The 25,044-nt window shown below is 39.4% G+C and overlaps 1 protein-coding gene across 1 annotated transcript in view; it reads left to right on the top strand.

Annotated features, from left to right (window-relative positions):
• The window catches only part of LOC109920528 (piezo-type mechanosensitive ion channel component 2-like), a 696,943-nt gene that overhangs the window by 646,034 nt on the left and 25,865 nt on the right, over positions 1 to 25,044 (top strand). Inside the window, exons 43-50 of the mRNA XM_048596193.1 lie at positions 3,384 to 3,566; positions 5,339 to 5,576; positions 8,445 to 8,580; positions 14,778 to 14,925; positions 17,323 to 17,537; positions 18,103 to 18,261; positions 21,342 to 21,489; positions 23,146 to 23,334. Coding sequence (XP_048452150.1) covers positions 3,384 to 3,566; positions 5,339 to 5,576; positions 8,445 to 8,580; positions 14,778 to 14,925; positions 17,323 to 17,537; positions 18,103 to 18,261; positions 21,342 to 21,489; positions 23,146 to 23,334 — 1,416 coding nt within the window. The remainder of the gene's footprint in view (positions 1 to 3,383; positions 3,567 to 5,338; positions 5,577 to 8,444; positions 8,581 to 14,777; positions 14,926 to 17,322; positions 17,538 to 18,102; positions 18,262 to 21,341; positions 21,490 to 23,145; positions 23,335 to 25,044) is intronic.

Below are 25,044 nucleotides of genomic sequence, written 5' to 3'. Positions count from 1 at the left end.
AATAAATTAGAGTCCCAAGCTTATATTCTGGGGACATGGGTACAAATGCCATCATGGCAGCTGGTGAAATTTTAATTCAATAAAGATCTGGAATTAAAAGCTGGCCTAATATAGATATGGTCACTATTGTCATGGATTTCCATCTGGTTCACTAATGTCCTTCAGGGAGGGAAGTCTGCCATTCTTACCAGTCTGGCTTCCATGTGATTAAGACTCTCGTCGATGTGATTGACTCTTAACTGCCCTCTGAAATAGCCTAGTAAGCCACTCAGTTCAAGCGCACTAAGTGATGGGCAATAAATGTTGATTCAGCCAATGACACCCACATCCCACGGACAAATAAAATGATGTCAAAACCAGAATACTAACAATGCACATTGTTATTGGCATGTTCCACTTGGCTCAGGAACATTTATGTCATGAAATATGTATTACTCGTTATTGCCTGCCCTCTATTCTTCACAAACTTCAGTTATTCCAGAACAATAGGGCCTTTTATATATGGAACACATGTTTTCCTTATCAAATTGAGTACACATATTTGAGTGTTTCAATATTTCCAATAAATATTTCTAACTATTAAGATGTCTGGCCAGAATACAAAATTGGAAAACTGCTTTTAAAATTTTAAAGAATTGGAATCCATATTCAAATGATTTTTTATTTCAAAAAGTTCTTTGTTAATAATTTGTTCAGGTCAAATCTCTACACAGATTGTTAATGGCTAAAACATTAATATTGCAGACCTCTGTTGCATCAACAAATTGTCATTCAAATTGAGTATATTTCATGAGAGTTTTACAGACACTATAGTTTAAAACTTGAAAGATGGAATTCAAAACTATTTTCAGCAAATTCAAGCCTCATGAACTTAAAATGCTATTCTGATAAAAGTCGTTAAAATTCCAATCAAATAAGTATGAGAAATGGGAACAAAGAGGTTGCAGTTACGATAATATGTTCAGTTTTAGGGTAACTATTAGAAATAAGTGAGTAAAGTTAAATAGATCTGGAAAAAAAATACAAAAATATAATCTTATAGAGGAGCTTAAAATACATTGGAATAGTCAAGTCTAAATGGATATTTAGTAGCTTTTTTTAAAAATTATGCAGCCTTTCAGGCCATTCAGTGAGTTAGTGACATGAGTTAATCAGTGATAATTCACTCTTTTTCAATAGCAGATGTAAGGGTGCCAGGACTGAGGCTAGGTTATGCATGAATTTTCAGTAATAATTCACCAACCCAAGAAAGAAACACATTTATGTATTTAATTATGACTTCACTCACGTAGCCATATTTTAATCAGCTCCTAGAGTGCACAGAACCCCTGACACTCCTGCTTATATCTGTCAGCTAGAACTCCCTGATTAGACGAGGTTAGCAGCCCCAATCAGGGAACTCATATTCTACAAGATCCATCTGGCTGACCTTATTCCAATCACTACAACTGGGAATCAGGAGAAGACACCATTGGTTGGAGTCATACCTAACACAAAGGAAAAGGGTTGTGGTTATGAGAGGAGAAATCATTTCAACCCTACAACATCCATGCTGAAGTTCCTTAGGCACCCAGGCCCAACCATCTTCAGCCACTTCTTCAATGACCTTACCTCCATTATAACGGTCAAATGTGTGAATGTTTACTGATGATTGCACAATATTCAGTACCATTTGCAACACCTCAGATACTAAAGCAGGTGGTGACTATGCACAGCCGGTCCTAGACAATATCCAGGCTTAAGCTGATAAGTGACACTCAACACTCGTGCTTCACAAGTGACAGGCAATGACCAGTTCTAGCAAGTGAAAATCCAAACATGACTCCTTGATGTTACTGAAACCCCCACTATCAACATCCTGGGGATTGCCATTGGCCAGCAACTGAAATGAACCAGCCATATAATTACTGACTACAAAAGCGTATCAGAAGCTAGGAATTCTGTGATAAGTAACTTAGCTCCTGTCTCCCTAATATCTGACAATCATCTCAGAGTCACAAGCCAGGAATGTAATGTAATATTTTACACTTGTCTGGATAGGTGCAGACATAGTAACACTGAAGAACTTGACCTTAGCAATGACAAAGCAGTTTGTTGATTGGCACCCCAGCTAATACCTTCAACATTCACTCCCTCCAACACCGATAGAGAGTGGTCGCAGGGTCACTGGACTCAAAACGTTAACATTAGAACTATGTACCTGTTCCTTTCATACTATGGGGTAAAAATCCTGGAATTCCCAGCCTAACAGCACATCCCAAGGACTGCAGCTGTTTCAAGAAGATATCTCACCAGGGTAACTGGAGATTGGTCGTAAATGCTAGCCTAATCAGTGATGCCCCCATCCTATGAACATTTTTTTAGAGTATGGATTATTGCTGTTTAAACGCAAGACTCCTATGAGCACTGGGCATCAGAGTAGCACACAAACCGACATCAGCCCTACGACAACTGCTCACCCAAACCAAAAACCCATTACCCACTATGGACAGGACCAATGTCATATACAAGATTCCATAGAGAGAATGTAACAAACACTACATTGTGTCAAAGAGGAAGGAAATTAACAACAAAGGTACACGAACATCAATTGGCTACAAAAAGACATGACCAATACTCACTCATCTCTAACCACATGGATAAGGAGAACCACCAATTCGACTGGGATAGCACCAAGATCACGGGACAATCAAAGCAGAGACAAGCACGGGAATTCCTAGAAGCCTAGTACTCTATGAAGAAAGCCATCAACAAACAAATAGAGCTCGACCCCACTGCGAAGGAAAACCAGAAGTGAGGTAATCCAGCTCAACGGACTCCAGAGTTCAAATAACAGGCGGGAAAACACAACAGCACTTCATCGGAGGCTGCACTGATGACGTTACCCAGCAGGGTAATGAAATGTCTGCGGAAAAACAATGAAGCAACCAACCACAATAGAAGATAATTATTTGAAATGCAGGGAGTTGACAAAAAAGCAGGAGCGTGAGATTCATTTTAAATTGTTCTTGTAAAGAATTCAGCATAGCTGCGTTCAGATGTATAGCTTTTTTCTAACTTTTAACATCAATGGTTTTAAGAAACACAGTCTCACATCCAAAGATATGTCAAAGATATATGATGCCTTTCTAATTCCTTTGTGGAGTTTGAACAGAATTTATTCATGCAAGTAAAATAGACATCCCTGATTTATTTATCCCTAATAAAGTAAAATATTAACTGTGGATGCTTGTAATACATATATACCTAATTGATAATGTTTTATGCTGGTCCTTTTCTGTATTTCCCAAAGTACCATAAATATTTAATTTCATTGAATTGGACTGGATGATGATGCCAATGAGACTGTTTATGTAAAGCTATCATATTTCACCTTCTTACAGGTAACAATTGTGATCAAGTACTTTTTCCAATTTGGATTTTTTCCATGGAATGAAAATTTGAGTATAACTCGAGAAAAACCTGATTTTCCCCCAAATATAATTGGCATTGAGAAGAAGGAAGGCTATGTGCATTATGACCTTATACAGCTGCTTGCACTGTTCTTTCACCGATCCATTTTAAAGGTAATATGCTGTCATTTCCCTTCCTGAAGGAAAAATACACTGCCAAACTGTCTTTTCTGTGCATTCTTACGTGGAAGATTGCAAAAAGGTATCCTATTATGTGTTAAACAAGATATCCAACATCTGACGTCATAAAAGGTAATTCGTGGAAAATGCAGGAAAAACATTGTGTTGGTGATGGGTAAACATTGGAGCATGGACTCACCTCTTTGTCTCAGATTTTAACAAGCCTACAAAGTAGTTTTTGAATATCTTGTTCTTATTTCAGCATGTATGTAAGATTTTGGGGTTAACCTCAAATTTTAATTGAATTAAGTGATGTTCAATGCAGAGAAGTGTGAGGCTATGTGGTTTGATTGGAAGAATATTGAAAGACAATACAAAATAGGGTGTACAATTCTATAAGGGTACAGGAGCAGAGCAATGTTGGTATATATATGTTATTGAAGATGGCAGGACAATTGGAGAGCATGGTTAATAAATCATACTTGCATAAGATACTTGTTAAGCCTCAGCTGCAGTATTATATAAAGTTGTGGCACCACATCATAGAAAAGATGTGAATGCATTGTAGAGAATGCAGAAGGGATTTACAAGAATGGTTCCAGGAATTACAAACTTCATTTATGAAGATAGATGAAGAAGTTGGGGCTGTTCTATTCGTAGACAAGATGGCTGAGAGGAGATTTGATAGAGGTTTTCAAAATCACAAATGGGCTGTATAGAGTAGATAGGGAGAAGCTGTTCCCACTTATGAAAGGAACAAGAGCAACTGGACAGAGATTTAAAGTGACGCCTAAAAGAAGCAAGGGTTTTGAGAGAATGGCTGAGGTTACTGGCTCAGCCTCTCCCTCACCTGAGGCATGGTGACCCTCAGCTTAAACTACCATCAGCCATGTCTCTCTAAGCAGGACTATGGTGACTTTACCTTTACCACCACATCTAGAGAAGGAAAAGTGATGGTTGGGAGTGCACCCTCAGCACTAGGCCCTGCCTGGTTGCCTGGTACACCTCCAAAGCCTGCATGCCCCCTTTAACATCCCACTACTCCGACAGTCCGTTTCTACCCATTCCCCCAACATGGAGACTCACCACTTGAACTTCATTTGCAACTGTAAGAAAAAATAATTTTACTAAAACATTTTTTTGCATTATATTACACTGACACTGTAGGGACATATAAACAAAAGTAGAGCCATTCACCCGATGAGACATTTAATATGATTATGGCTGAAGGAACGCTTCAGTGCATTTTACCACGGTTTCCTTGTAACTCATTATGCCATCAGTACTCAGAAAATATTGGCAATTCTCTGTTGGTTCTGTATCTCCTAAGATTTTCATTTCTGTTGAAGTGACTGGAAAGGACAGCTAAGAGAGGTGTGGAACAGGGGCTAAATGGAATTCACTACCTTACATTGTCATCCAAACGTAGAATTATCCACTGAATGTGTAACTTGTATGATAAGGTCACAACTATTCAGAATGTTGAAATTGTTTAGTTCATGAGAAATGGTGAAAGAAATTTTTATTTTTTTAATTTTTTTTCTTTTATGAATGATTTTCAACTGGTGCTTTCTATATATAACAATGCATTCTAGGGATTGGAATCATTGTAAGCCAGTCACATTTGAGCTTATAATTAACAATACTAGATGAATTATCCAATTATTATCAGTTTTGTAGTATAGTCATGTGAGTGGTAAAGAAAATATATGTATTAATTGTTCTGGTGATAACTACATGCTTATTTTGTAAAAATTTCATTCTAGTGTCATGGTTTATGGGATGAGGATGAAAAGAATGAAAATGCCTCAGCTAAAGATGACATGGAACAAGATCATCTGAATGAGTCTCAGAGAAAGAACTCCATAGGTTCTTTAAAATCAATTAATTTGCAAGCATCAATGGATTCCATACATGTTCACTTTCCAGAACAGACAACAGCCAGAAGACCAAGTTCAACAGGTTCACAGATCTCAAATCGATCGTCACATAGATCACAAAGAGGTAATCACATATTTTTATATATTTGAAGCATGAGAAAAGATGTGTGAAATTTTGAGTGCTGAAACTTCTTAATAGTTGAAAATGTTACTTTTAGCTTAATCATCAGCAAATGTGCCAGCAGTAGAGGTCTCAGTGCAATAACATTAGCTGAGATTTTTGCAAATATAAATGAGCTGTCTATGGAAAAACTTTCAAATTCAATGGTTTGAAATTTCTTCAGGAATCAAATATGAGACTAAAACCTTTTAATAAGTGCTAAGAATATTTATTATAATAGATATAATCTAGATTACATTGTAATAATGAATTCATGGAGAGTAGGGAATTAAAGATAGTTAATTCACTATTCCATTATTGATTTACAAGGAAGTAAATATTCAATAATTTCTAAATTTGACATGGTGTGTTGGTCATATGTTCAGCAAAGAATAATATGAAAATTCTACATTAAATTTTAAGAAACTTTTCAAGACAACCTAGAAATCAACTTGATATTCAGACAAATGTCAAGATTCAACAAATATGCTATACTTACAGTCCCACTTTGACTTTATAGAAGGTAGATGTATCTTTGTCTCGACTTTTCTTTAAAAGCAGTAAAAAAGGAGATCATCCTAGACCTCTCCAAGGTCAACTGTGAAATTTTACTGTTTTTCTTGGACTAAATTCCAATTTGCAGAAATGCTTATAATTTCACAGTCAGTTAGCTGTGAAAATTCACTGCTTGATTTTTGCTTTGATTTGCTTTTTAAACTCTACAGCTGTTCTCTGACCTCCTATGTGGTCTCTCCTGAAACCAAATCTCCTGCTCTATCTTTCCTCTCCTTAAAGTATCAGTGTTTTAATTCCTTTTTTGAAGTTCCAGAAATAAAGCAAAAAACTGATAAAAACATTGGCCACTTTTGGGAAAATCTTTTGGAATATTATGTTCAATTGTGGTCTCCCTGCTATAGGAAAGATGTTCTTAAACTTGAAAAGGTTCAGAAAAGATTTACAAGGATGTTGCTGGGGTTGGAGGGTTTGAGGTATGGGGAGAGGCTGAATAGGTTGGGTCTATTTTCCCTCGGAGCATTGGAGGCTGTGGGGTGACTTTACAGAGGTTTATAAAATCATGAGGGGCATGGAGAGGGTGAATAGCCAAGGTCGTTTTATGAGGGTAGAGTCCAAAACTGAAGGGCATAGGTTTAAGGTGAGAGGGAAAAGATTTAAAGTGGAGCTAAGGAGAAATGGCTTCATGCAGAGGGCGGGGTGTGTATGGAATGAGCTGCCAATGAAAGTGGTGGAGGTGCATTCCGCGACAACATTTAAAAAGCATCTGGATGGGTACATGAATAGGAAGGAGTTAGAGGGATATGGGCAAAATGCTGGAAAATGGGACTAGATCAGTTTAGGATACCTGGTTGGCATGGATGAGTTGGACTGAGGGTATCTTTAGTGTTGGGGACCAAGTGTAGTGTGTCAAAGTTCACAGATGATACCGAGAAAAGTGGTGAAGCAAAGTGTGCAGAGGATACTGAAAATCTACAGAGGGATATACATAGGTTAAGTGATTGGGCAAGGGTCTGCTAGATGGAGTACAACGTTGATAAATATGAGGTCATCCATTTTCGTAGGAATAAAGGCAAAATGGACTATTATTTAAATGGTGAAAAATTGTGGCATGCTATTGTGCAGATCGACTCGGGTGTCCTTGTGCATGAATCATAAGAAGTTGGTTTGCGGGTGCCACAGGTAATTAAGAAGGCAAATGGAATATTGTCTTTCATTGTGACAAAAATAAGGAGGTTATGCTGCAGCTGTACAGGGTGCTGGTGAGGTCACACCTGGAGTACTTGTAAATTTTGGTTTCCTTGAGAAAGGATGTACTGGAACTGGAGGCAGTGCACAGAAGGTTCACTAGCTTGGTTCCGGATTTCAGAGTGTTGGCTTATGAAGAGAGATCGAGTAGACTGGGATTATACTCATTGGAATTTAGAAAAATGAGGGGGGATCTTATAGAAACATATAATATTTTGAAGGGAATAGATAGGATAGAAGCAGGGAGGTTGTTTCTACTGACAGGTGAAACTCGAACTAGGGGACATTGTATCAAAAGAAGAGGGATTATTTAGGACTGAGTTGAGGAGGAACTTCTTCACCTAAATGGTTGTGAATCTGTGGAATTCCCTGTGCGGTGAAGCAGCTGAAGCTACCTCATTGAATGTCTTAAAGGGAAAGATAGATTTTTGAACAGTAAGGGAATTAATGGCTATGGTCAGCGGGCAGGTTAAGTGGAGCTGAGTCCGCAAAAGCATCAGCCATGACCTTATTGAATGGCAGAGCAGGCTGGATGGGCCAGATAGGAGCAGAAGTAGGCTATTTCTTATGCTGTTGTGTTCTAATATCTGTTTCTATGCTCTACAATGCTAGGACTATACGCCATTTGCTGTTATGGTCTGCTTTTACTGACACACAAATGCTAATTTTTAGAGTTTTCTGTTACTGTTGTCTGTGGGTCTAAAGTAGAAATCTAGTCTTGAAATTTTATAAAAGACAGAATTCTTGTAAAAACAAAACATTTTTTAAAGCCTGGTTCACAATACACAGTTGAAAGGGCTTATGCTGTAGGGCTGTTTACAATCTTGCTACTCACAAAATTTTAAGTTCTCATACCACCTAATTCTGCATTAAATTTGACACATTGATTGCTAGATTATTTGTTTATTTTCCTTTACAGAAGTACAGGCCTTTTTGTTAAATTATGTGGTGATTGTTCAACTGAGTGCCTACCGATTATGCTAATTTCTTATGCATTATCCTCAAAACTCAAGATTTTGCTGCTAGTAAGCATTTAATCAAGGTGATTTTTTAAAAAAAATTTTCTTACAGGTAGTATAAGCACCCGAAACAGTAGTAGCCGGAAAGGAAGTGGGTCACTCAGTGTTCAACCAAAGAATAAGAAAGAGCTTTTATTGGAAAAAGTAAGGGAACAAATGATCAAGGCAAAAACCATTGTCATTGCAAAGTAAGTGATATAATTCTGATTTCAGAAAATGTTCATCCATGCAGGATGTCAGGGTTGTTATAAAAAGTTCTGTTATTTTATTAAAGATGCATCACATTTACAGGAAGAATGGTGCTGTAAAATTTTAAGACCATGTCCTTTTCATCCCTGTTTTCTGTTTGAATACAGATCAGGGAATTAGTTAAAATTTTCCTCCTATCATAATTATTGAGCTTAAACTATAAGAAGTCAGACAGTCTCTTTTCTAATTCCTTATGATTATGAATCTACAGTAGAAAATAGGTCCAATTCAGTTCAATACTAATTGCTGCAAGTTTGCCAATTGACTTGGATAAGCAATATTCACAGATCAAAGAATAATATATAAATAGAGTAAGGAATTCTGCTCTGATCATAGGATAAAAGTCATTTCTTAAACAAGTTGAGGAATTCTTTGAGTCATGCAATATTAATGTTCAATATAAGAAGGAAACGTTTTTCATTTTCCAGCATTGTTACCCTTAAATAGATGGATGAAAACTCATCATCAAAGAACTGTCTCTGGCATTTTTGCATACTAGTACTGCAAAGCAGAACTTCCATGTACTGCTTTAAAATTTACAAGCCCTCCTAAGGTTCTTCAGTAGAATTGTAGCTCAGGTTGTAGATGCTGTGGTTGGTTTGCTCGCCGATCTGGTTTGTTAGTTCACAGAAGTTTCATTACTCTGCTGGGTAGCATCATCAGTGCAGCCTCCAATGAAACGCTGTTGTGTTTTCCCGTCTGGTATTTCTTTCATCAGCAATTCACCCCACTCAATCCACTCAGCCCAGGAGATCCTTAATTCCTTCATAAACTTAAGAATAGACGAGGACAAGGCCTTAGTGTCCTTTGATGTTAGCACCCTATTCACATCGATTGACATACCACTGGCAAGAGAAACACTAGCAACACTTCTAAAAGAACGAGACCCGAGTGACACCATCTCCACAGACAGCATGCAGAAACAACTGGACCTATGCCTGATGACCCACTTTACCTTTAATGGCCAAATCTATGAACAAATCAATGGGACACCCATGGGTCACCTATCTCCGGACTATTAGGAGAAGCAGTGCTGCAGAGACTTGAAAGCATAGTCCTTCCGCAGATCCAACCTAAACTATGGATCCGATACGTGGACGACACTTTCATCATCATCAAACGGACTAAACTAGAGGAGACACACCAACTAATAAACAACACTCCCACCACCATCAAATTCACCAGGGAAGAAGAAAAGAATGAACAGCTGCCATTTCTGGATGTCATAGTAGAACGCAGGGCCAATGGGGAGTTTCTGACAAAAGTACATAGAAAGATTAAGTTTCTGAATTTTAGCAGCCACCACCCCAACACCCACAAACAGAGTTGCATAAAAACACTATTTAAATGAGCGACAACACAGTGCAGCAACCCAGAACTACGCCAAAACAAAGAATAATACCTCTACCAAGTATTTAAGGACAACGGATACCCGAACAGCTGGGTCCAACAATGCCTATCACACAAACAACAACAGGAAGATACAGTACGCCCTGACACACTTGTCACATTACCATACTTCAAGAACATATCCGAACTGACCACAAGACTCCTACGACCATTGGGCATCAGAGTAGCACACAAACCTACGTCAACCCTACACCAACTGCTAATGCGAAACAAAGACCCCTTACCCACTATGGACAGAACCAACATGATATACAAGATCCCATGCAAAGGCTGCGACAAACATTACATTGAACAGACAGGAAGGAAACTGGCCGCAAGAATACATGAACACTAACTAGCAACAAAAAGACATGACCATTACTCGCTTGTCTCCATTCACATGAATAAGGAGAACCACCAGTTCGATTGGGACAACATCAGGATCCTAGATCAGGCCAAACAGAGACAAGCACGGGAATTTCTAGAAGCTTGGTTCTCTACCAAGAAGGCCATCAATAAATATGTAGGATTAGACCCTATATATACACCACTGTGAAGAAAAACTGGAAATGAGGTAACCAATTCCAACGGACCCCAGAGTTTAAATACCAGTTTAAACACAACAGCACTTCATCAGAGGCTGCACTGATGATGTTACCCAGCAGGGTAATAAAACATCTGTGAACTAAAGAACCAGCTCAGCGAATGAAGCAACCACAGCAAAGCACTCCGAGTATTTTTAAAAATTGAGGCATGAAGGTAAAGATGAGCTTCAACACATGCTCTTTTTTCTTGAATGATAGAGACAGAGCAATAAACCCACAAAAACTTATATTTCTTCTCAATAGGGCAGCAATTTCAGGATTGCCAAAGTAGCTCAGTAAAACCTCCAAACTGCTGGTGAAACATTGTGGAATGTTGACAAGGGGTATCTGTCCTTCCTCACCAATTAACAGTGCTATTATATTGTGAACAGGTAGATAGAAGTTGTAAACAGTGTTATGACCTTTCCAACTTTTATTCTACAAATGTGCTGGACGGATTGTGAAAGTTGTGGGTTGACTATATGAATAAGACAGATTTAATGCGATTAGATATCACAGCTTTCAATATTGGCCAGGAGGTTTAGGGTCAGAAACTAGTGGCATTATAGGGAGAGTAAATTGTAAGAGATAGCTGGTCACCAATTTTGCAGAGCCCCAATTCTGTAAGCGTTGATGTCTTTTCCTAAGAATGGCAACCATTAACAGCACCCTTGAGATGATTGAACTTCTGGAAAGTCGCACATTGGAAGTGCGTCTGAAAGATAGTAGGAGCTGGACAGTATTGTAGTACCTATTGGAATGGTGTCCCAATCAGAATGACTGTGCCATGGATGTTGTATGTTCTAGAGAAGGTTCCTCCAGTGATAAGGAGAATTTGAGAGGTGGAAAATGCGGACATATAGATTGGGACAGCAACAGTCTCCTGGTTACCTGCAAGAACAATTTCATAAAGGCGAATTGACGAAAGACTGCAGAGATGGCTGCAAGCAGACCCAAGCATAGAGCTGTAGGGTCTCCTGTTGAAGGACAACTGCTGCAAGATGGTGGAGCAGCAGTGTCACCAAAGACGATGACTGGCCCTGAAATGCCACAACTGATATGCCTGATGGAAGTAGAGGTGTATTGCAGTTGTATTGGTGATCATTTGATGAAGTGGTTCATTCTGCTCCTGAATTTCTATAATTTTGATTCAGTCTAAGGAGCCACTGGATGTGTCTGTGCAACCCCCAATCATATGTCAACCTAATAATAGGCTTCCACCCCAGGACAACCAACCACTGCATAAATTTCTGAATCGATGTAAACAATCAGGCCATGAGAGCTAGGGGACATCGTCAGTATTATTGATTTACACGATGGTTATCGATTTCCCCTGTAACCAGCCAATAAAAAGAAGGATTTTTATTCCTTTAATAAGAAAATTGTGTGTAATTACAACCAGCAGATCCTCCAGAATCCTAATAATTTCTCTGGGGGTATCTACAATGTTTAAGATCCCCAGCATTGTGAGATGTTGCAGCTTTGCAATCACCACCTCATCCACCTGACCCCCTTCCCGTAGCCTCCCAAAAAATGTATCTACAAGGGTAGATATTTGTAAAGAGGTGGCTGTTGACACTATAGAGGGTTCTGGTGACTGAGGCAAAGAACTACAATAGTGAAAATCATATCTGACCAGAACAGCTGTAAAATAGACTATTGGTTCCCTCGCAATGATATTTAGGTGCCTATCGATCAGCTGCATTCTCTGAAGTCGTCTCCTCTTCCTTAGAGATGAACAAGTGTCTGCCAGAGTAGGCAGCTTTTTGTTTCTACAGTGGATCTGTGAGAGAATATGGGATCATTAGTGCTTTTTACTCACTGACAGAAGTCCATGGAGTCAGCAACATCTCGCATCAATTCCTGTACTTTGTAAGAGACATGTACACCATCCTTCATGCCAACAGTGAGTTGATGCACACTCCTGCTACTATACTGCAGCTTCTTTGCTATGAAGCAGTAACCCTGATTTCCTGTCAACTCAAGAACCTCCTTGGCTATAGAATTCAGGGTGGCAATGATTGGGAGTTCACCACTAGTCTCTGATCGTTCTCTAGCCTATTCTGGTCCCTCTACACCTGTGGAATACAGAAGACAGTTTTAGTAGCTGAACTACAACACCATAATGCCTAATCACTATGCATTGACACTGCTGCTGTGTCTGTGGCCAATGCCATGTGTATGGCACTGGGGGTCTTTGGAAGGACCATTCTGCTCCAGAATTCCTATAATTTTGATTCAGTCTAGGGAGCCACTGGAACCCCCAATCATATGTCAACCTAATAATAGACTTTTACCCCAGGACAACCAACCACTGCATAAAATAGTATAAGTAGTACCAGACTCATGTACCTTGACAGAGCTGCAACCAGTCCTTTCCAATTAGATGCTGCATGGTGACTGGTGAATTCTCGCTCCCAAGCATTCCCACCCTAATTCCTCATTCAAATTTACTTGCTGTTAACCATGGGGAAATGAGGTGTGGTACTTAACTTTGCAAAGGGGAGGAATGTCTTGTTTCACTTGAGGTATTGCACCCAAATTATTCCAATGACTACACAATCGATGACCTTGTCTTTGGCTTTAGTTTAGTATTGCTTGGTTATACAAAGAATTCTCTTCCATTCAGCCAGCCTTTCCTGAGTAACCTGGAGAAGGGCATGCAGGGAGTTGTCATTGAAATATTGGGCCCAACAAGACTTTGTTTCTACCATGCTGATAAGCGATTTTCTACCTTAATTTCCTCGTGAGGGTGCTGTGGATCATTGTGGGGAATCAAAGGCTTTTGGATATTGCAGAGGTGGGGGTGGTTGAAAACCCCTGGATGTAGTGGAGGAGGAGGGAGGGTTCTGATGTCTCTTTATCCTGGATTTTGGCTGGCCTTAGACTTCTCAGGATGCTTCACAAGGTGATCACTGAGGTAAAGACCATTCAAATCAATATTTGGAGTACACCATTGTGAGTACTTTGCCAAACATTTCCAACTTCTATTGTCTTCAGCAAACTTGTAAAGATTTTTTTTAGGACAACACAGTAGCTCAGTGGTTAGCACTGCTGCCTCACAGTGCCAGGGGCCTGGGTTCAATTCCAGCCTCAGGCAACTGCCTGTGTGGAGTTTGCACATTCTCTCCGTGTCTGCGTGGGTTTCCTCTGGGTGCTCCGGTTTCCTCCCACAGACCAAAGATGTGCAGGTTAGGTGGATTGGCCATGCTAAATTGCCTGTAGTGTTCAGGGATGTGTAGATTAAGTGGGTTATAGGGGGGATGGGTCTGGGTGGGATGCTCTGATGGTAGGTGTGGACTTGTTGGGCCAAAGGGCCTGTTTCCACACTGTAGGGATTCTAAGAGATGCCTCAGGCTTGCATCATTCCCATCTACCTTCTCAAGGACTAACAATAGAAATGTTTTTCTTGAATATTTACAAAATCAAAGTCCATGCTGCATCTTTAGTGAACATCTTTTCCTGTGTGTTTGTTTTGCATGAATATTTTGCAGAAGTGCTGATACGACATTTAAATGGCTGAAACCACCTATCTGAGGATGAGAGAGAGACGGGATGATTTCTCATTTTTCCTATCTCTCAGCAAACTGCAACCAGATGTGCAAAAGTTTGACCTTGTGTCTCGAGCTTGAACAGACACAAAATAGGCTGTTTCATAAGTTTAAGTTAAATGGTAAAATAACCTTCATTTTTTCTGCATCCACAAGTGCAACAACGTTTGGGCTTTTCCAATCAAAGTTGTGGTCATCTTGCCCCGGATCCCATCTTGTCAGGGTGAATTGTCGATATTCCATACATCCTTTCAAAGTAAAATTGCCCATCTTCTTCATATGTTCATGTGCAAATGCTGCAGGTGTAACAATGACCATGATTTAAATTACAGAGAAACCAAATCAGTTTTGTTACAGGCTATTATTATTATTATTATTATTACCCTTTTATTAGTCACTTCAAAAATACTTCAAAGGCTGTAAAACATTTTGGGATTATCAATGGTCATGAAATGTGCCATGTAAGTGCAATTTTATTCTTTCATTTTTGTTTTTTTTCTGCTTTATATATTAAAAAAGCATTAGATCATGCATTAAATTTAAAATCATTAGGTCAATATAACCTATGATTATTAACCATTGCATTTCATTCAGTGTTTCATTCTTTTTCAGAACACTTCAAATATATATTCCAATCAAACATTTCTTCTACAACATTATCCATCCGGAGTATAGTGCAGTAACAGATGTCTACGTGTTGATGTTCTTGGCTGATGTTGTAGACTTCATTGTTATTGTCTTTGGTTTTGGGGCATTTGGGGTACGTAAACGTGTTTTGTTTTATTTTAAAGAATGCTTGACATCATCTGAATTAATTTTGGTTAAATTTCTGTAGATTTTCCAATCTCCCATCAAAACTGATGTCTGTCCAAGATTGTCGCTGATCTTTGACCAAAATTTCAGTAGAAGATCAGCATGAACTCCCACCCAACCAACAAAAAACTCAATTTTCTTTCCAAATCTATTTGCAGCATGTATTTGATTTTAAAATATTGTGGACTGCTGTATATTCAGTAGAATGCCTCCAAAGGATAATTTGATTTTAATGACTTTCTGGAGGTGTGCCCAGGTTTGAGTTGGTTCCTATCTGTACAGAGTCTGCTCTATCATACAGTAAGGTTATGGCAAATCTTCCACCTCAATTTCATCTTCCTGCACTCTCCCCACATCCCTTAATTATCTCAATACTCAAAAATCTAGGATGGAGAAATCTGAGGATTCATAACCGTTTGAGTGAAAGCATTTCTGCTCATCTTGATCCTGAATGCTGACCCTTTATTCTAAGACTATCATTCTGTCTTCTAGATATCATAGTCTTAGAATGACGGGTTAGCCAGTCGGGAGAAATGTTATTTTATCAAATTCTGTCAAATCTCTTTTGAATTTTATATATTTCTAATCAATCACCTGTCACCTTTAGGAAATATATGCCTAGTCAATTTCTCCTCATAGGACAATCCTGTAATCTCGGGCACCATTCTAGTGAAGCTTTGTTGTGCTCCCTGTAGAGGATATTATCTACCATTAGGTGAGGAAATCAATACTACACACAGTATTCCTGTAAAATTTCAGTAAGGTTTAAATGTTTTAAATTCTCCCTTACTCTGACACTTACTATTTTCTTTCCTAATTTTATGTGTCCATCCCAGTATTTTGTACAGCCTGGTATTCTAATAGTCTTGCTGGGTTCCAATATCCCTGTAGAGATAGTTAAAAGTCTCCTCAAAAGCACCGACAAATCGTCCACAAGGAATTCCATCCTGGTTCCATTCAAATTCAACCTGTTCAGCTCATACGGGTGCTGTTTGCTTCAGAGCCAGTCCTAGTGTCCCTAGGAATCTAAAGTCCTCACTCATGCACCATTTTTGAAATCATGCATTCATCTGTGTTCTCTTTTTCTGTACTCACTTCTGCATGTCATCAGGAGTAATCCAGGAATTACTACATTTGAGTCCCGTTAGCTGATCTTCTATCTAGCTTCCTAAATTCTCATGACAGGACCACATCCCTCATTGTACTTACATCTTTGCTGCCAACACGGATCTAAGGGTTCTAGCAAATACTAACTTTGACTAGAACACTGTTTTGTGGGACCTGATAGAAAGGGCCAAAAAGCACTCTTGTCTCTCTTCAGTGACAGTAAAAGCTCAATAGAGATTAATATATTGCCATATTAGATCCATGTCCAAATAGATTTCCATTTTGGTTCAGATTCCTGATCCTGTAATACAAAGACTTTCTTTGCTTCATGTGCATGAAACGGGACCAAGTTACCATGTAGATTTATAGCAAAATGAATATGAGAAAGAAGTCCCTCACCTGCTGTGATCTGTGGATTCCATCCACGAGGCAATGCAGAGACCAGCTTGGCATCTATTAGATCTTGTTGTCAGGGTATATTTTACACTACATGGTTGAAACATTTGGTTATGAGTACGCTTGATTAATATTACTGGATTTGGAGTGTGGTAAATCAAGCCACAAATTGTCCTTCATACATGTGTATGTAACTAATGAAGAAACTAAGAATTGGGAGAGCTGCAAATGAATAACAATACCTTGATATTGGGTTAATGGGTTACTCACGAGGGATTTCCGGTTCTATTCCACCTGGCAAGGACTAAAAACCAAACATTAATAGAGGTCTGATGCCCACTTAGGCTGTCAATGATATCTTGGAGACAAATTGGCTTTAGGTCAGCATTGTAAATTAAAATTGAGCTTATTATCTGTTGCAGTTTTTGTCGACTAAGCACATAATAGAACCAAGTAGTCAATTGTTTAGGATGTTGTCATTGACCAGAGGTGGGATTCCTCAGCAAAGTGCTAGATAAGCTTCCAGTCGACTAAGTATAGTATTTAAACAGTTTGAAACTTCAACTACTGAGTAGCTATGTATTAGATGCAAAGTCCAGCAATTGCCCAATATATACTTGGAGCCCTGAATACTTGGTTCATACTTAATAAATTTCAGCCTAGTTAGTTATGATATTTTTCCATGAAGCGTGTGAAGTTTATGCTGAAAAAGAAAAATACTTTATACGTGGATTTCTCAAAAGCTTATTTGAAAGGCCCAAAGTCCCAGAGAACCAGTTCTTCAGGAAATATTGCACAGATGAAGACAATAGATCAATTATGACTGTTTTGTCTTCTACAGAAACATTCAGCAGCCGCCGACATCACATCTTCTTTGTCAGAGGATCAAGTGCCAGAGGCATTTCTGGTGATGTTAATAATTCAATTTGGCACAATGGTAGTGGATCGAGCACTCTATCTCAGAAAGACAGTCTTAGGAAAAGTTATCTTTCAAGTCATCCTTGTTTTTGGAATTCATTTCTGGATGTTTTTTATATTACCAAGAGTGACAGAAAGGTAATTTCTTGTTTTACTACAGTTAACTGGAAATTTTATAAGGGGAGAAAGGGTTTAATTTTTGTCGACAAATTATTATGTTATTTAAATGCAGCCTGGTAATTACGTAGAATAGCATAGTCTTTGTTATCACATGCACTCAAATGAGTGCAGTGAAACATTTGTAATGTCACCTTTTGACGCCATCTTAGGTAGAGAGGACCTAGGTTTAGATACTTTTAAGTGTAGTTACAGAGTAAAAGAAAGTGTTGTTACTAAGTAAAAACATATATAGATTAGTATGGGAACAGTTGAAAAAGTCCAGGATGATAATAAATGACAATAAGTACTTCAGTTGCAGTTTGTGCCCACCGATTCCAGAGCATGAGGCCATGTTGCCTCCACGTGCCGGCCTCCACCCAACACTTGCTCCGCCACAGTTCTGGGAATTGGCGGAATTGACAAACATTTTGTATACTCTTCCACTATCACCAATCATTTAAATGCTTATCTTTAAATACTTTGGTGTATTTGTATATATTTGCATGGATCCCTAAAAATAGTTTCCTTTGTTGTTTCCTTTCAGGAGGTTTAACCAGAACAAAGTTGCACAGGTTTGGTACTTTGTTAAATGTGTTTACTTTGGATTGTCAGCATATCAAATACGTTGTGGTTACCCAACACGTGTGCTTGGTAACTTTCTGACAAAAAGCTACAACTATATAAACTTGTTCCTCTTCCAAGGGTAAGGGATTTTCTTCATAAATATGGTAACTCAATTCTTTTACATTTTCAATTTGACTAAATGTTTGCTGAAATCTATAGTTACTTCCTAAGTCCTCCATTGATGGAGTAAAAACTGCATGGACACACAGCTGTCAATATTAGATAATGACCGATTTATAATGAGAAAGACAGAAATTTGTTTAAATGCATGGAGGTACCCGATATTAGTGTGGTACTTGTGCCAATGTATTGCTCATAGAATTAATTAATATTCTGTGTAACTTTAGTTGCATATTGTTCCACAACCACAGACCAATCTCTGGTATCTCATATGAGTAGTCATTTTCTTCATATGTGACCCAAAAGAATAAGGAGTGACAGGCTACTCAATGATGTATTATGTTTCATAAACTCATAAGAAATAGGAGCAGAAGTAAATCATTTGGCCCATTAAGCTTTCTCCACAATTTGATAAGACCAGATTATCTGATTCCCCTAACTTCACCTTCTTATCTGTCCATTATAACCATGACTCCCTTGCCATGTCAAAATCTAACTAACACAGCTTTCACAATATATTGAGTTATTCAGTGTTCACTGCTTTGTGGAAGGTAATTCCAAAGTCTAACAACCTCCCAGAGAAGAAATTCCTCTTCATCTCCATCTTTAATGGTAGCCCAATTAATTTTGAACTGTGCCCCCTCATTCTAGATTTGCACGAGGAGATATACCTATTCAGCATTTACTTTGGATTGTCAGCATATCAATATGTTGTGGTTCCCGAACACGTGTGCTTGGTAACTTTCTGATAAAAAGCTACAACTATATCAGCCTGTCAAGTCCCCTCAGAAGTTCCAAAGAATCCACATTTCATTCTTCCACATTCTAATGAGTATGGGTCCAACCTATTCAGCCTTTCCTTTATCAATATCATGACCCAGCCGATGATAAAATTTGACAATTTCAGATTGGTCAGTGGCTTGAAAGACCATTATTTAATTGCCATGATGGTTGTTCACTGAACATACTCAAAAGATTGCATCATGTTCAGTGCTATACATGAATCCTCAGGTACTGAAGCAGTTCATGTCCAAATGTGGTAAGACATGGATAATATCCAGGTTTGAGCTGACAAGTGGCAATTAATATTCAGGCCACATAACTGCCAGACCAATGACCATCTCTAACAACACAGACTCTAACCATCGCTCCATGAGAATCAATGGTATTACCTTAGAAAAACCCCTCATTATAAACATCCTGGACATTATCTTGACTAGAAACTGAACTGAACGAGCCATATGAATACGATTGCTAAGGGTCCTGCAGCAAATAACTCACCTCTTGACACCTCAAAGCCTGTTCACTATCTACAAGCCACCCTAAGTCAGGAGTACTCCCCAGTTGCCTAGATGAGTACAGCTTCAGCAACAGCTATGAAACTTGACACCATCCAGGACAAAATAGTCCATTTGATACACACCAAATCGACTAATAATTGCTCCTTCCACCAGTGGCGCACTGAAAAAGCAGTGTGTACAATCTACAAGATGTATTATAGAAATTCATTAAGGCTCCTTCGTCAGCACTTTTTAAATCCATGGCCATCACAATTTAGAGGGACATGGGCAAAGATGTATGGAAACATCATCACCTGTGAGTTTTCTTCAAGCCAATTAACATCTTGATTTGGATATATAGCACCCTTCCTTCAGTGTTGTATGGTCAAAATCCTGAAACTACCCCCCTGACAGCATTGTGGGTGTACCTACACCAAGTGGACTGCAGTGGTACAAGATTTTTAAAATTATTCCTTCATGGGATTTGGGTCTTCCTGGCTACGCCCAAACGCCAGTTAAGAGACATAGAGTCAAAGAGTTATACAGCACGGATATAGGCCCTCCGGTCCAACTCTTCAATGCTGACCAGATATCCTAAACTGATAGAGTCCCATTTGCCAGCATTTATCCTATATCTTTCTAAACCCTTCCTATTCATGTACCCGTCCAGATGCCTTGTAATTATACCCTCGTCCACCACTTCCTCTGGTAGCTTGTTCCAGACATGCACCACCCTCTGCACGAAAAATGTGCCCCTTAGGTCCCCTTTAAAACTTTCCCCTCCCACCTTAAACCTATGCCATCTAGTTTTGGACTCCCCTGCCCTAGGAAAAATACCTTGGCCATTCACCATATCAATGCCCCTCGTGATTTTATAAACCTCTATAAGGTCACCCCTCGACCTCTGACACTCCACGGAAAAAAGACCCAGCCTATTCAGCTTCTCCATATAGCTCAAACTCTCTAACCCTGACAACATCCGTATAATTCTTTTCTGAACCCTTTCAAGTTTAAGAACATCCTTCCTACAGCAGGATGATCAGAATTGAACGCACTATTCTAAAAGTGGCCTTACCAATGTCCTGTACAGCTGCAAAATGACATCCCAAATCTTATACTCAATGCACTGATTAATGAAGGCAAGTGTGCCAAATGCCTTCTTCATCACCCTGACTACCTGCAACTCCACTTTCAAGGAACTATGCAACTGTACCCCTAGGTCTCTTTATTCAACATACTCCCCAAGGCCCTATCATTAACTGTATAAATCCTGCCTTGATTTGTCTTACCAAAACGCAATACCTCACATTTATCTAAATTAAACTCCATCTGTCAACGGAATTGTTGTGGGTCTGGAGTCACTTGTAGACCAGACCAGGTAATGTTGGCAGTTTTCTTCCCTAAAGGACATTAGTGAACTAGATGGGTTTTTTTGGAAACTGGCAATGATTCATGGTCATCATTAGACTCTTAATTCCAGATATTTATTGAATTTAGCTTTCACCATCTGCTATGGTGGGATTCAACACCAGTTCCCCAGAACATTACCTGGGCAACGGATTAACAGTCCAGTCATAATACCAGTGGGCCATCCCACTTCCCCTCAAGGTATCAGTTTACCTTCCAGGGAAGTTAGCAATGGCCAATGTTTGCTGGCTCAAACAGTGAAACCCAGATACAATGAGTAAACAAAAAAAAAATTCATTAATTAACCAGTGCCAGACATCTGTTCAGTTCTGATGTAACTTGGTCTCCCCAGATTTCGACTAGTTCCATTTCTGACTGAGCTCAGAGCAGTGATGGACTGGGTCTGGACAGATACAACTCTTAGTCTCTCCAGTTGGATCTGTATAGAAGACATTTATGCTCATATTTTCATTCTAAAGTGCTGGCGTGAATCTGAAAAGGTAAGAAAAGAAAAATCACTATTAATTAATACTATATTGTGCCACACAAATGCCAAGTAATGACCATCTTCAGAAAAAACTAACCATCTCTCCTTGATGTTCAACGGTGCAATAACAGCAACCTTATTATCCATATGCACTGTTGTAACTCACCTAGGGTGTTTCAACAGCATCTTTCAAACCCATGAGTTATACCACTTAGAAAGACAAAGGCAGCAGATGCATTAGAACACCACCACCTACAAATTCACCTCCAAGACACACACCACACTAACTTGGAACTATTTCAACATTCCTTCACTGTTACTGGGTTAAAATCCTGAAGCTCCCTTCCTCACAGCATGTGTCCCAAGGACTGTAGCAATTCAAAAAGACAGCTCACAACCATCTTTTCCAATGCATTTAGGGATGAACAATAAATGCTGGCCTAACCAGTGATGCTGTCTCCCCTTGAACAAATGGAAAAAAAAAGTGGCAGTCACACTTTTGAGATATTTAATCATTCAATAGTTTTTGAGATCATTCATTAAATTCTTTAGTTCTTTACTGAGTCATTGCAGCACAGTGTTCTGAGGAAGGGTCACTGGACCCAAAACATTAACTCTGTTTTTTCCTTCACAGATGCTGCCAGACCTGCTGAGCTTTTCCAGCAACTTTGTTTTTGTTGTTGTTGTTGTTACGTGGCTCAGTGGTTAGTACTGCTGCCTCACAGCACCAGGGACCTGGGTTTGATTCTCGCCTCCGGTGACTGTGGAGTTTGCATTCTCCCAGTGTCTGTGTAGGTTTCCACCGGGTGCTCCAGTTTCCTCCCAAAGTCCAAAGATGTGCAGGTTAGGTGGATTGGCCATGCTAAATTTGCCCATTGTGTTCAGGGATGTCAGTTAGGTGGGTTACAGAGACAGGTCTGGGTAGGATGCTGTTCAGAGGGCTGGTGTGGACTTGTTGACCCAAAGGGCCTGTGCCCTTACTGTAGGATTCTATGATTATATTGCTCAGAATGTTGCATTGTTTTACATATTTGAATGGTTGCATATTTTTCGTATTTCACATTTGCAGAATAGTCATTGACACAGTGTATATCCTAGCATAGTGCTGTACGTACTTCAGAATTTATGAAGTCATTGAGCAGGGTTGGTGGCTAGCTCATTGAGAGGAGATAAACAACTTTGTAATTCAACAGAATAAGACTAATTTAAAATCTTAAAGGCTATTTTGAATCAATTAATTTATGTTCATGCTTTCTAAATCCTTCTCAGGCAAAATGCATTAGTGTTAAAGAATGGAACTCTTCCTATCTTGAGTTTCCACTATTAGCCTACACATAGATCAGGTATTGTACAGCTGGAGGCAACAGACAGCTCCAACAACAAGGCTCAATCGACTTGAATACTTTTGTTTTTACTCTTTATCTCCTACACCAACCGTCCAGGGTCCTCTGTGAATATGACCGATAGCTAATTAATGCTGAGTTGTCAAGAGTTTTTAGAAGTTTCCACCTATGTTAAAAACTGAGCATGATTGGCTGCTCAAGGTTTTGCAATAACAGTGTCATCTGACTTGGATTTGCATGGGCAATTTATGGCAGGTGCAGGTTCATTTTGAAAGGGTTGCAAAATTTCTTGTTTAATGGTCTGCTTTTGTTGGGTTTCATTACAGCGATATCCTCAGCCACGTGGGCAGAAGAAAAAGAAGGTTGTAAAGTATGGCATGGGTGGCCTTATCGTCTTCTTGTTAATATGCATTGTGTGGTTCCCACTCCTCTTCATGTCCTTGATCAAATCTGTTGCTGGTGTGACAAATAAACCTTTGGATGTATCCATTTCAATAACAATTGGAGGTTATCAGGTAAAACAATTGCTGTAAGCTTTTTAACACACGTTGAAGTCAACAGAAATATCAAGGCTGTCATTTTCACAGTTTATGTTAAAGAATGGTCACGAGTGAGCTTTATGGCTTTACTTTCACCATGGTCTAGAGTGAAATATCCTATGCAATCATATACTTCTCACCTCATTATTTATTCAAGAAAGACATGGTTAGTGAAATGGAAGTACACACCACTCCTGGGACCTTTTGGCTTCCAAAGCTCTTGCACCATGTTTAAAAACCCAGAAAGACACCACTTTGGATAGATCAAGGAAAACCCTGAAGCTTTCTATAGGTATGTCAGGAATAAAAGAATGACTAGAGTAAGATTGGGGCCAGTCAAGGACAGTAGTGGGAAGTTGTGCGTGGAGTCCGAAGAGATAGTAGAGGTGCTAAATGAATATTTTTCGTCAGTATTCGCACAGGAAAAAGACAATGTAGTCGAGGAGAATACTGAGATACAGTCTATTAGACTAGACGGGATTGAGGTTCATAAGGAGGAGGTGTTAGCAATTCTGGAAGGTGTGAAAATAGATAAGTCCCCTGGGCCGGATGGGATTTATCCTAGGATTCTCTGGGAAGCTAGAGAGGAGATTGCAGAGCCTTTGGCTTTGATCTTTATGTCGTCATTGTCTTCAGGAATAGTGCCAGAAGACTGGAGGATAGCAAATGTTGTCCCCTTGTTCAAGAAGGGGAGTAGAGACAACCCTGGTATTTATAGACCAGTGAGCCTTACTTCGGTTGTGAGTAAAGTGTTGGAAAGGATTATAAGAGATAGGATTTATAATCATCTAGAAAGGAATAATTTGATTAGGGATAGTCAACACGGTTTTGTGAAGGGTAGGTCGTGCCTCACAAACCTTATTGAGTTCTTTGAGAAGGTGACCAAACAGGTGGATGAGGGTAAAGCGGTTGATGTGGTGTATATGGATTTCAGTAAAGCGTTTGATAAGGTTCCTCATGGTAGGCTGTTGCAGAAAATACGGAGGCATGGGATTGAGGGTGATTTAGCGGTTTGGATCAGAAATTGGCTAACTGTAAGAAGACAGAGGGTGGTGGTTGATGGGAAATGCTCATCCTGGAGTTCAGTTACTAGTGGTGTACCACAAGGATCTGTTTTGGGGCCACTGCTGTTTGTCATTTTTATAAATGACCTGGATGAGGGCGTAGAAGGATGGGTTATTAAATTTGCGGATGACACCAAAGTCGGTGGAGTTGTGGATAGTGCGGAAGGATGTTGCAGGTTACAGAGGGACATAGATAAGCTGCAGAGCTGGGCTGAGAGGTGGCAAATGGAGTTTAATGCGGAAAAGTGTGAGGTGATTCACTTTGGAAGGAGTAACAGGAATACGGAGTACTGGGCTAATGGTAAGATTCTTGGTAGTGTGGATGCGCAGAAAGATCTCGGTGTCCATGTGCATAGATCACTGAAAGTTGCCACCCAGGTTGATAGCGTTGTTAAGAAGGCGTACAGTATGTTACGTTTTATTGGTAGAGGGATTGAGTTTCGGAGCCATGAGATCATGTTGCAGCTGTACAAAACTCTGGTGCGGCCGCACTTGGAGTATTGCGTACAGTTCTGGTCACCACATTGTAGGAAGGATGTGGAAGCATTGGAAAGGGTGCAGAGGAGATTTACCAGGATGTTGCCTGGTATGGAGGGAAGGTCTTATGAGGAAAGGCTGAGGG

This window comes from Rhincodon typus, chromosome 4, assembly GCF_021869965.1.
Source record: "Rhincodon typus isolate 14 chromosome 4, sRhiTyp1.1, whole genome shotgun sequence".
NCBI lineage: Eukaryota > Metazoa > Chordata > Chondrichthyes > Orectolobiformes > Rhincodontidae > Rhincodon > Rhincodon typus.
The sequence above is the reverse complement of the archived record's forward strand: the minus strand, read 5'-3'. Positions and strand labels throughout refer to the sequence as shown.